Source organism: Acanthochromis polyacanthus, chromosome 8 (genome assembly GCF_021347895.1).
Source record: "Acanthochromis polyacanthus isolate Apoly-LR-REF ecotype Palm Island chromosome 8, KAUST_Apoly_ChrSc, whole genome shotgun sequence".
NCBI classification, from domain to species: domain Eukaryota; kingdom Metazoa; phylum Chordata; class Actinopteri; family Pomacentridae; genus Acanthochromis; species Acanthochromis polyacanthus.
In genome coordinates this window covers 18723677-18736236 of record NC_067120.1, presented here as the reverse complement: position 1 = coordinate 18736236, position 12560 = coordinate 18723677, and the positions used below count along the sequence as shown (strand labels likewise).

General features: G+C 38.4%; 1 protein-coding gene across 1 annotated transcript in view; it reads left to right on the top strand.

Annotated features, from left to right (window-relative positions):
- The first annotated feature begins 2227 nt into the window (after nucleotides 1-2227).
- The window catches only part of LOC127535035 (dispanin subfamily A member 2b-like), a 30572-nt gene continuing 20239 nt past the window's right edge, over nucleotides 2228-12560 (top strand). The window contains exon 1 of the mRNA XM_051951792.1: nucleotides 2228-2489. Coding sequence (XP_051807752.1) covers nucleotides 2286-2489 — 204 coding nt within the window. The 5' untranslated portion in view covers nucleotides 2228-2285. The remainder of the gene's footprint in view (nucleotides 2490-12560) is intronic.

Here is a 12560-nt window from a genome sequence, read left to right as displayed (position 1 = left end):
CTGGAATGGTTCAGCACACCACTGTGAACATCATTGCAGAGCCCCCAAAGGACCACATCATCTGGTCCATCTTCAGCTTTGTCTACATGAACCCTTGTTGCCTCGGACTGGCAGCTCTCATCCACTCCGTCAAGGTGAGTTTATGTCGGACAGTTTGGATTTTCTTGGAAGTTTCATCGTTCATGTGCTCAGCTTTTGTCATGGCACATTAAATAGAAAAAGAAAAGAGGAACACCTCACAGTCTGACCAGGTTCCATGCCTAAACTCTGCCACTAAATTATACATAAACTCCTCTTTGTTGCAGTTTTTTGAAAAACACAAATGTCAGTTTGTGCAGTGATAGGATAGTTTTGCTGACAAGTAAACAAATCCTGAAGGCCATGATAAGCACCATTCAGAAGAAAGATAAGTGAGAAACGAGGAATATTGTAATTTAACATGTTACATGTTTTTAGACATAGCAGTGTACAGACTAATGAAATGATTCTGAGACAGAGGCTGTATGTTTTCAGTGGCAGTGTTCAGTTTCCTTGAGGTTGAAGATAATTATCAATCTACTTCTAAAACTCGTGTTCTCTGGTCGTTCCAGGCCAGAGACCGGAAGATGGTTGGAGATCTGCAAGGGGCCCAACACTACGGTTCCACTGCTCGTTCCCTCAACATCGCCGCCACCGTCCTGATTGGCCTCATTTGTCTTATTCTCATTATTGTATACAGCGTCATTGCTGGACAAATCAGTGCTATGCAACATTCATATGGCCGTTACGGAGGGTAAATGACACATTGTGTGTGTGAGGCTTGTAGCTTTTCTATCATTTTACATCTTTGTACTTACATGCTGAAACCCAAAAAAGACCTGCATTTCATTGGTGTTACAAGAGACTGAAATGGAACTCATCTTTATTTCTCTCGTGACATTTTAACATTTTACAATCTGAATACTCATTTCCTGTTCTCTGCGTCTGAACAATTGTTTTATAAAGCAACTTTCTGTGCCAATAAAGGTGTTTTGTATTTGCATACATGCTGACTTGATTTTCCACTAATTACAGTGTATTTTACATTTACACCATGTTTTTCTGAAACTGAAGATGTTTGGACTAAAGAACCTCCAGCTACAGAGGAAATGGTGAGCAGGGTGTGTTGATTTATTTTAACTCTGAAAAGATATTCAAGTCCAAAGCTACTTCCCAGAGTCATAGACAACATGACATGGAATAATGTTTCCCAAATCTGAATATATATATATATATATATATATTCATTCTGGTAGAAAGATTTCTGATCTGATCTGATTGAGATAACAAAGGCAGGTGGCACACAGCACATATGTACAAATAATCTTGTGGTTGCCACGAGCTGAACTAAATCACTCATTGAGGATTGTGATTCCAATGAAGCTGTAAGATCATGTTTCCACCAGGGACACAGGGAAAATAGTGTCCAGCACATTTTTTAGTTTGTGTTTGAGGGAATTTCTTGAGGTTTATTTTGTTCCTGCCACAAGCTGATGAATGTGAGTGATGAAATCCTGTAACATCCACTGTCCACTTCCTCAACATCGTGTCAACAGTGCTGTGTTGTTTCCTTCCTCAGTCATGTTTGTGATACATGAGAGCAAATACAGATACTGCAGTTACAGATGACGGCTGACTAGTGTGAGGGCACAAAATTTATTTTAACATGTCCCTAAGCCAAACATATTTTGTCTTTTAAGACTCTGAAATGGAACTCATCTGTCTTTCCTTAACTGCTGTCTATAGTCAAATATGAATGGCTGACTCTGTAATGAAATCCATGTTTCTTAACAGTATCTTTGTTCTGTTTCATGGTTATATACATACAGACAGTGTTTTCCACATTTTCATTGTGTTGCAGTGTAATATATATTGTGTATATTATACAGATTTTATCTCAATGTGAAGTTTGTTCAAATGGCACCACAACAGATGTGATCCTTCATGAGGGAGCCTCTTGCTCACTGGTGCTGGGCTTTACAGTTCACTAAAATGTGTTAATTTCTGCCGTTGGTTCCACGCTGATCCAGTTATACTTCTGAGGATCCTGTTCAGAGAATGTGACAGTTAAATGAACTTTATCTTGCTAAACATCCTGCATTACAAACAAACGTGTTTTTTTGCAAGTGTGTTACAATTGGTTTTGCACAACTGGTTCTTCTATCCAGCCCAAACACCGTTAAAAGGGACTCAACACTTGCAGCAACACATCATTCTTCAACAGATTTCTGCACACTCCACCTCAAACCGCAGCTGAGCTCAGAGCGATGAATCCTCAAGGTTACCCGAGTGCTCCGGTTCCACCGCAGGGAGTGCCGTATGGACAGCCTGAAGGCCCTGGAATGGTTCAGCACACCACTGTGAACATCATCGAAGAGCCTCCACAGGACCACATCATCTGGTCCATCTTCAGCTTTGTCCATATGAACCCTTGTTGCCTCGGACTGGCAGCTCTCATCCACTCCGTCAAGGTGAGTTTACACTATCAGTCAAAAGTTTGGACACACTTTCTGATTCAATGGTTTTTATTGAATTATTTTATACATTGTAGATTAATACTGAAGACATCAAAACTATAAAATAATACCTATTAAATTATGCTGTAAACAAAAAAGTGTTGATTTTCAGTATTAGTGTACAATTTAGAAAATAATACAAATAAATAAAGTTGGGATTGTCTTGGAAGTTTCATCTCTCATGTGCCAAACTTTTCTTATTGCACATTAAAAAGGAAAGAAAAAGAGGAACACCTTACAATATAATCCATGTCACTTAATTATGCATAAACTAGTCTTTGTTGCATTTTTTATAAACTAAAATATCAGTTCTTGCAGTGATAGGATAGAGTTAGTGGGAAGAGATAACGCTTCCAGCAGAAGACTTTTCCAACAGTTTTGTTGACAAGTAAACAAATCCTGAAGGCCATGATAAGCACTATTCAGAAGAAAGATAGGTGAGCAATGAGAAATACTGTAATTGAACATTTTACATGTTTTTAGACATAACAGTGTACAGACTAATGAAATGATTCAGAGACAGAGGCTGTATGTTTTCAGTGGCAGTGTTAAGTTTCCTTGAGGTTGAAGATAATTATCAATCTACTTCTAAAACTAGTGTTCTCTGGTCGTTCCAGGCCAGAGACCGGAAGATGGTTGGAGATCTGCAAGGGGCCCAACACTACGGTTCCACTGCCCGCTCCTTCAACATCGCCGCTACCGTCCTGATTGGCCTCATTGTCCTGATTGTTATTATTTCATACAGCGTCATTGCTGCACAGGCAAATAATTCCTACTCTAACAACAATTCACGTGGCCGTTACGGACGGTAAATGTCACATTGTGTGAGGCTTGTAGTTTTTCTATCATTTTACATCTTTGTACTTACATGCTGAAAGAAAAAAAATCTGCATTTCACTGGTGTTACAAGAGACTGAAACACATCTCATCTATATTTCTCTCGAGACATTTTAACATTTTACCTTATAAAATTCTCATTTCCTGTTCTGAATCTGAGCAATTGTTCTGTAAAGCAACTTTCTGTGCCAATAAAGCTGCTTGTAGTTGCATACATGCTGGCTTGATTTTCCACAAACGACAGTGTATTTCACTTTTACACCATGCTTATCTGAAACTGAAGATGTTAGGACTAAAGAACCTCCAGCTACAGAGGAAATGGTGAGCAGGGTGTGTTGATTTATTTTAACTCTGAAAAAGATATTCATGTCCAAAGCTAACTCCCACAGTCACAGACAACATGAAACAAGATAATGTTTCCTAAATCTGGATATATATAAATATGTATATGTATATGTATATATATGTGTGTGTGTGTGTGTGTGTGTGTGTGTGTGTGTGTGTGTGTGTATTTATGGAAGAAAGATTTCTGAGTTGATTTAATTGAGATCATAAAGGCAGGTGGCACACAACACATACGTACAAATAAAAGCCTCAAAATTGAATCACATTTGTGAGTAAGTGAGAAGATAACTTTAGTTGGGCTTTGAACAAATTTAGCAATGAGCATCTTGTGGTTGCCATTAGCTGAACTCAATCAATCATTGATGATTGTGACTCTAATGAAAAAAAAAGATCTGCATGTCATTGGGAAATGGAACTTATCTATATTTCGCTGGTGACATTTTAACATTTTACTCTATAAATTCTCATTTCCGATCCTCTGCAGGTGGAGGTCCGTGGTCCGTAGTCCGTGTACGGATCTGGTAATTGGATTTTCCGTTCTGAAACGGGTATTGAAAAACAAAAGACGAGTGATTATTTGATTTTCGTTTTAAAATACAACAGAAAATTTAAATACAAGGTGTTTTTCCTTTTCGTGATCAAAATGGATATACGAAATTTTCAAAATACTGATTTTCATTTTATATTTAGAATAACAAAAAAAATAAAATCAGGAAGAGACAGAGACGAAAAAAAGATCAGTTTATTCATTTTCATAAACCGGAAGTGGTCATCAGCAAGTGTCGGGCCAAACCAGAGGGCCAGAGAGCTGTGAGTGATCAGACCCATATACAGATATACGTAGACGCCTCATTGACTACGACCGCCCACTCGAGCGGCGTGCCTACAGCGCCGCCATCTTGGATCGGGGCCACTCGCTCCTACAATGCATTACTTCCATAGAGGAATGATGTGCTTATACAATTAAAATTGTCATAAATTGCTCAATTCTCAAGCAATTTTGACGGGGTTTGCTTGTAACAAAAGCCAGACATGATAGATAGATAGATAGATAGATAGATAGATAGATAGATAGATAGATAGATAGATAGATAAATAGATAGATAGATAGATAGATAGATAGATTAGGGTGACCATATTCTGTTTCTCTGAAAAGAGGACACATTTCCAGCTCGCGTGTGAAAAATTTTCGTGTCCCCCCCAGTTAAACAGATATTCTGAATTCCCTAGAAAAGAACACTTTACCTGGATATACAGAAAAATAGCCCAAAACACTTACAAACAGTTGCTTTATAAATAATATATTTATTAGTTTAAAGCAATTCTCCTAAACAATATAATCAGTCACATACAAATATGGCATGCTCTAGTCTTTAATACTGTAGTTATTGACTCAAGTTGTGTAGGAACACATGTATTCAGATGTTTAACAAAATAAGACCTAATCATCTCTCTTAAGTCTGACACTTACACCTTAGTTAGGAAAAGTGAGGTAGAGTACAGTTCTTCAAAATAACCTCCCAATTATCAATTATGTAAAAATAGAAATAATGCCTCAAAATATTAAACAAAAAGAAAAAAGAGAGGTAGCCTATTCTTCAGTGTTCAGTTAGCTCATTCTTCAAAATAATGTGTCTATGGCAAATGAAAAAAATATAGAAATAATGTCTCAAGTCAACAGTTCCTTTTTTTTCCTTCTTTTTCCTTTTCTTATTAGCTACAGAGACATAAGTCCCAGCTTTGCAGACTGTACATTCTGCCTCCCATTTGACACGACCCGGACGAAAACAGGGGTACTTTTTTCGCATTTCATCAGTGAAATGACATTTGCGTTTCAGTATTTTCTTTCGGTTCGAGTGTTCTCTCGCAGTGTGCCTACCTGCCTGTCAGCCTGCGAGGAGTGAGTGAGTGTGGAGCGTTCCGGGGTTCGGCTCAAACTCCGCCTCTCAGAGCGTGTTTCCAAAGGAACCATTCAACGTGAATGATAAATACACTGGTCTGTGATGCACTCAAGCTAGGCAAGATCAAAAACCCGGACATTTGAAGGACTTTATAAACGCCGGCCGGACAGGCCGGACAGCCTCTCAAAAGAGGACATGTCTGGGCAAAAGAGGACGTATGGTCACCCTAAACTTACCGCTGAACACCTGTGTTAGTTGCTGCCACAGCTGTCCCTCATTATTAGAATGAACTTCTCAACCTGCATTTCTTTGCTGTGTATTTTAGCTTTTAAAAAATTTATTTTACTTTAATCCGTTCAGCTGTATTGAAGTTTAACATTCGGCTGGTTTGAATTAAACCGCGCTTAACTAAACATTATGCAACATTACCTCTCTGAATCCCCATAATTTCACTAAATTCCTTCTCTTCCACTGCTCAAGTTCAATCCAGTATATAAAGTGACATTAATAATGAATAAATAAACAACCAGTCATTGTAGTTATTCATTATTGCATGTATTTGTAGTAAAACATGACTTCCTACTTCTGGATCTAGAACTGCACAAGCCGTTCATTTTCAGTCACCTGAAGAGTTAAACTCCCCTTTTTATGTGATGTTGAAGCAGAAAGTCTGTGTTAACAAAGAAAGTTGTTTAGCGATACCTGTTATCTCTGACTGAGGCATTAGTTTTTGTTGAGCCGATTCACACGAAGAAACTTTGTTCAGGAAGATATCTCAGTAGCTCAGAGGACAGGCTGCTTTTGACACAAAGAGAATGTCTGCCAATGCTTTCAGCAGAATTTAGAAACACAACACTTCCTAAACAGATATTTTGAGGCTGTGAGGTTGAACGTTTGAGAGTCTATCAGTGTGTTTGTCTGAAGAAAACAGGTTAGGCTGGAGCCCTGAAATATTTCTAAAAGTTTTTCTTTTCCTGATGTGTGTATTTTCTGATCAATGTGGATGTTATTATTGATGGTTGCATTTACTGATCTTATAATCATCATGACAATGTAACAGTCTAACATTATGACCACCTGACTAATACTGCGTTGGTCCCTTTATACTGCTTAAACTCCTCTGACCCAGTGGTTCATCAGAACCTCTGTGGGTTGCAGGGTGGGTCCTACCTGGACCAGGCTGATCCTGGATCATCCCACAGATGCTCAATCAGATCTGGATGTGGGGAGTGTGGAACCCAGGTGAACAGCTCTGTGGTGTTCCTCAAACCACTCCTGAGCAGTTTGAGTTTGTCCTGCTTAGGGTGGCAGCTGGCATCAAGGACTGTTGTTGCCATGGAGATGGGGGTTGTTTGTCCTGCAGTGTTTAGGTGGTGGCACATGTCAAACATCCACATGAACGTCAAGGTTTACAGCAGAACATTGCATTAGAACAAGATGATGGATGTTTTCTTCAGTGGTCAGAATGTTGTGGCTGATCGGTGGATCTGTCTGCCTTTACTCTGACATCCAGAGTTATACAAAAGTGTAGCATGTGTGCAGAGCAGAAGAGATTTTTTTTTTTAAAGGAGAGCATTTTTTTTTAATCCACCTGAATGACCCAATCTTTCCCTTCAGAGGATAGTTAATAATTACTACGGCTTCCACAGTGGTCCCATCAGAGAAAATCATATCCATATACAGATTGCTATTCATTCCAGGGCTGGTTCAGTAAAGATGATAATAACTGCATGAAATAATTCTTTGTCGCAATTGAAATTTTGCAGACTGAGAGATGGTTGAGAAGGTTTGCAGTTCTTGTTTTACCAAAATATGTTACAATAGAAGATGTTTGTCATTGTACATGAATTATCTGCAAACCAGCAAAGTGCATCAGTTTGAGGTATCTAAAAATAAAGAAAAATGCTTCTAAAGCCAATAATAAACAGAATATTTTGAGGGAATATTCTAAAAAGGAAAGAAAAGCTCCATTCACACTCCTCTCAGGATAAACAGTCCTTAAAATTGACTCTAAATTTAACTTCACCACAAGATAAAAACATTTACTTTCATTACTGTTAAGTCATAATAAAGTTCATGCTACTTTCATAAAGTGATGAAAGTGAATAAATTGCATTTCTGTGATCTGTGTTTGATGTCTGTTATTCTCCTGTCATCCAGATGTTCAGAGGGAGCTGATGCCACATCTGGTCCAGCCGATTGAAGGTCTTGAAGTTCTCTGACTGAAGATGGTCCTCTCACTGGATTTAAGGTTCAGATGCTCAGGAACAAACTCCACCAATGAGCCAACAGGGAAGCTTTAGGTTCATTAAATGTTGCTATGAAGGTATCACTGTTTTTCTTTGTGAATGCAATGTGCTCCAACTGAAACTTGAATTAGAACCTAAAAGTAAATCCTCCATCTGAAAGGATTTAGTTGCATTCATAACCTCATAACATTCAAATTTTTATTCCAGGCTTGGTTGGAAATAGAATCTCTGTATTGATTCTGGTTAAAACTGAACTTTACAGCATGTTGGAGCAAAACAACCAGATGAAAACTGATGGTGTTGGATTGTCAGACCGTCTGCTCAAAGCAGCTTTTCTATCTCAGTTCATTCTGACTTTCAGCTCTGAATCAACATAAGATACAGTTGATGGTGATCCATGCAGTGGAAGTCTCACATCTCCTGATTTTAATGGAGCTGCTTTGCATTTTTTTACACTGTTTATTCACTAACACTTTATTTAATGGAAGTCCCATCTAGTTTTTATGAGGAATGTGATGTTTTAATTTCTCTGAATAACTGCAGTCTAATGGAACAGCTGGAGTTGTAACATCTGTCCTGATATTGATCATGAAGTATTGATCAGAATACTTATAGTTAGCCGTCATCCCTGAAGTTTTACATTAAAATCTTTGCTTTTGTTGTGAACTTTGGTAAGAAGCAGAAACTTTAGCGTTGCCATGGATACATGAGTGTTAAATTCTGTCCATGTTTCATTTTGGGATGCAGTCCAGCAGATGAGTTTGTTTTTACTGACAGCTGCCATTCAGTTTGAGATATTAAGAATAAATAAATGTGCATCATGTGGAAATTAACAGGTTTGATTTTTATTTATTCTACGGATGCTGCATGTAAAGTTCCAGAATGTGGAGGAATTTAGTCTCACAATCACATACAATAAATATTATCTGAAAGTCAGGTTATTTTTGTTTATCAGACCCTACAGTATTGAGATTAAGAAATCAAATATTCTATAAAACGTAAATATACTGAAATAATTTGGATATATTTAAGTGAGACTCTACAATGTTATTTAACACAAATCTATCCAAATCAAAATTTTAATCATTTTTACTCCAAACCTTTACTGGATTGATTTAAATATTAAAATCATTCCTTTCTAATCCTCTGCTGTACGTTCAAACCTGAGGCCTTAAATAGAAATGCACAAGTATCTGTTTGAAGGAACTTCTGCAGAGTCCTGCTTCCAGAACATGATGACAGAATTATAGACAAACTTTAACAAAAGCTGCCTGAGAGTTTACAGGTTTTTATGTTAGATTTCTTCAGTCATTTAATGAGAGTTATCAGCAAAAACCAAGTGTTCATTTGATGAATTTCATTTCCTAAAACATCCAAAATTGGAGTTCATATCTTTGGCAGCTGTAAAGTTTCTGCTCCTTCAAAGTTCACAACACAATGAATTAATTCTTAAAACACTCTCAATGCTGAGAGCGTTTGTGATGCTGAAGCAGTGACGAGTTTTTCTGTTTCTTCTCTGGAGATCCACAATGAGGGACGTCTGCAGCGACTGAGAAAGAGTCTCACCACATCCTGACATCTGGGGAAAAAGACTTTTTTGAAGACTACAGTGAGGAAAAAACTATGCAGACGGGATGCATTCAAGGTGAGCTCTGAACATCTGATCTGGAACAGGAATACAGTAACTGCAACTTGAGCTTCATTTCAGTCTGTAGCTGCTGAATTCATGGATGAATCATCTGCCACTAGAGAGGAAGACCATCAAACATCCGCGTCAGCTGATGGAGGTCCAAGAGTCTCACCGAACCAACAACCTACAGAGTGAAGACTTCAAATCTGATTGGATGGCCTCCTATTCAGCCACATGTGTGACCAGATACCTCTAAGTTGATTTGTTTTCTAAAGTAAATCTACTTTGAGTCCTAATCTATTCCTGTATATTTGATTCTCTACACCACTGTTAACAGTTTAGGCTGTTAGATTGTTCCAGATAAGAGAGAAGTACAAGCTACTTCAGAGCTGTTCTACCACCAGCCTGACAGGAAGAACTCCAACAGCTACTGAATGTTCCTGTGGTCCCCTCAAGGCTACAGGAGGAGTCCTATAAGGACAAGCCTGTCCTCCTGATGGCAGCCAGTCACTGCAGTTCAAAGCCAACACCGACTACGTAAACTTCCACTGGACCACAAGAAGGCCTTCAAACCGGACCGACAAGTTCACCGACTCCCCGACTCGTGGGTCTGCAGACGCCACCGAGCCTCAGCCCAGCCGGCCGCCTGTGCTGAGAGGTTTGTGGATGCATGTGAACGTCTGTGTTGAAACAGCAGCTACAAAACCAAGAGCTCCTTTTTTTGTGACTTCTACTGAAATTACTGATGAAAACACATTTGCCAGGGTTCTGACTGATAACAGATTATTAAATAATGAAAACAATAGCTTAAATGTTCCTTTAAACAATCCTTTTAGGTCGACATTTCCTTTACACTAAAGTATTTAAAGTGTTTTGGGTGGAATATACCAATAAGCCCAATGTTCAAGGTTTCTTCTGGGAATATACCATTAAACCAACTTTTTAGGTAAATGTTCCAGAATACTGAGTAGAAAACACCATCAAATAAACCTTTTATGTCTACATTGGAAGATTTTAGAGGAGAATATTACTCCAAACCATCCTTCAGGTCTACATTTAAGGTGGAATACTCCTTTACACCAAGATTTTTTTGCTCTACATTGAAGGATTTTAGGTGGAATATTCCTTTGAACGAACTTTTTAAGTTTATGTTCAAGGATATTGGGTGGAATATACCATCAGACCAACCTCCAAGGTCTACAGTAGTGAATTTTAAGTGGAATATGCCATTAAACTCCCCTTTTAGGTCTACGTTGGAGGATTTTAGGTGGAAGTTTTCTTCCAAACCGTCTTAGTCTACATTTGAGGATGTTTAGGATGATATAGTCTTCCAAACCAACTTCTCAGGTCAACATTTCAAGTGGAATATTCCTCCATACTAATTTTTTTGGTCCACATTGAAGGATTTTTTTCTAAACCACTCTTTCAGGTCTATATTTGAGGTTTTAGGTGGAATATTCCTTCTAACTAGCCCCTCAGGTCTCTTAGATGATTTTGGATGGAATATTTGGTTAAACCAACATTTTTAGGTGTATGTCCAGGGATTTTTGGTGCAGTGTTCCTTTAAGGTCGATGTTTGAGGACCTTGTAGGTGAAATACTTCCTGAAACCAACCTTTTAGGTCAACATTCAAAGATTTAAGGTGGAATATTCCTTTAAACCAACCTAAAATTCATGTTTTGATCATTATCAAGTGAGAAACCTCAATCCAGACTCCTCATAATGACGTTTGAGATTTATGCTGCTGTTATTTGTTTAGTCCAGACTAAATGACAGAACTCCACAACTGTAATTTTATTTCAGGAGTTGGTTATTAAATGTCAAAAAAATCGATGTGACTCTTAAAAACTCAACAGCTTTACAAACTCTAAGATCAAACTTTCCACAGGGATCCAAAATAAGTTAGACTTCTACATGAGAGCTTTAATTATTCTTCATCTACTTCCTGAAAAGTTTGGTCAATAAAAGACAAAAACTAATATTTTCAGCTGAACTATAGACAGACTGTGATTTTTCTGCTCACATGTTGTGTTGTTGTCAACTGTATTGTAATCTTTCAAATAAATAGCTTCCTAACCCCTTGGAAACCAGCGTTTGTCTTGTTTTTTGTGTTGCTCCTCGGCAACCCTAGACAGCCGGTCGTAATGTTTTTGAGCAACACACCATACTACAACGTTTTTACAGTGATGGTTCTACTTTGAAACCAGTTTGACATGTTCAGGCGTTCTTTGTGTGAAAACTCAGAGATTTCAGGTATTAGAAGGTGGTTTTCAACTTTCTTTGTTAACTTTCTGCTTCAACTTTAAACTAAATTTCCTTCACTAATCCAGCCCTCTGGACCTCCAGTAAGCTGTGTTCCTATTGGCTGTCCAGGTGGCTGCTTGGTGTTATCAGGAACACCTGAGCAGCTCAGAGTCTTCCTGCTTTATGTCTGCAGTCAAACATTTCCTCTGCTTCTCTTCAACACTGAATCGTGTTTGGTTCCGTTGCTTTAGTTTGTTCTTTAGGTGTTGGCTTGCAGCTTCCAGCAGTAAAATAGGCTTTAATGTGTTTCTTGGTGTGTTTTAGGGATTTGTACTGGATAGTTGTCTTGGTAAATGTGGTTCTTTAGCCACAGTTAGCACATGGTGCTAATGTGTGCAGTGATTAGTGGATTTGGTGCAGCTGAGTTGTGTCTTTATCTGTGCTGTAGTGAGTCTTTAGAGGTTTTTGGTCAGACACATTCTGTATTCTTGTTTGTGAACCAATGTTGGTTGTCCAGAAGGTAAGAGTTCCTGTCCTGATTCTCTGTTTAGAGGTTCTCTGGTAGGCTGCAGGAGACTTTAGAGTTTGGGTTGTGCTAGTTCGGTTTTTGTACCGTTTCATTTGGATGACTATCTTGAGGCCCCTCCATGTGGTTTAGTGAGGTTTTCTGTAACGGTTCTTCAAAGCAACCTGCAGCAGAAGAGACTTTAAGAGGTTTTAGGAAGTTCTGGAGACCAGACTTTAGAGCAGCAGAAACATTTGTTAGCAGTTTGAGCAGCAGAAGGTGAGCTTCAAAGTAGAAATGAGGAGACGGAAACCT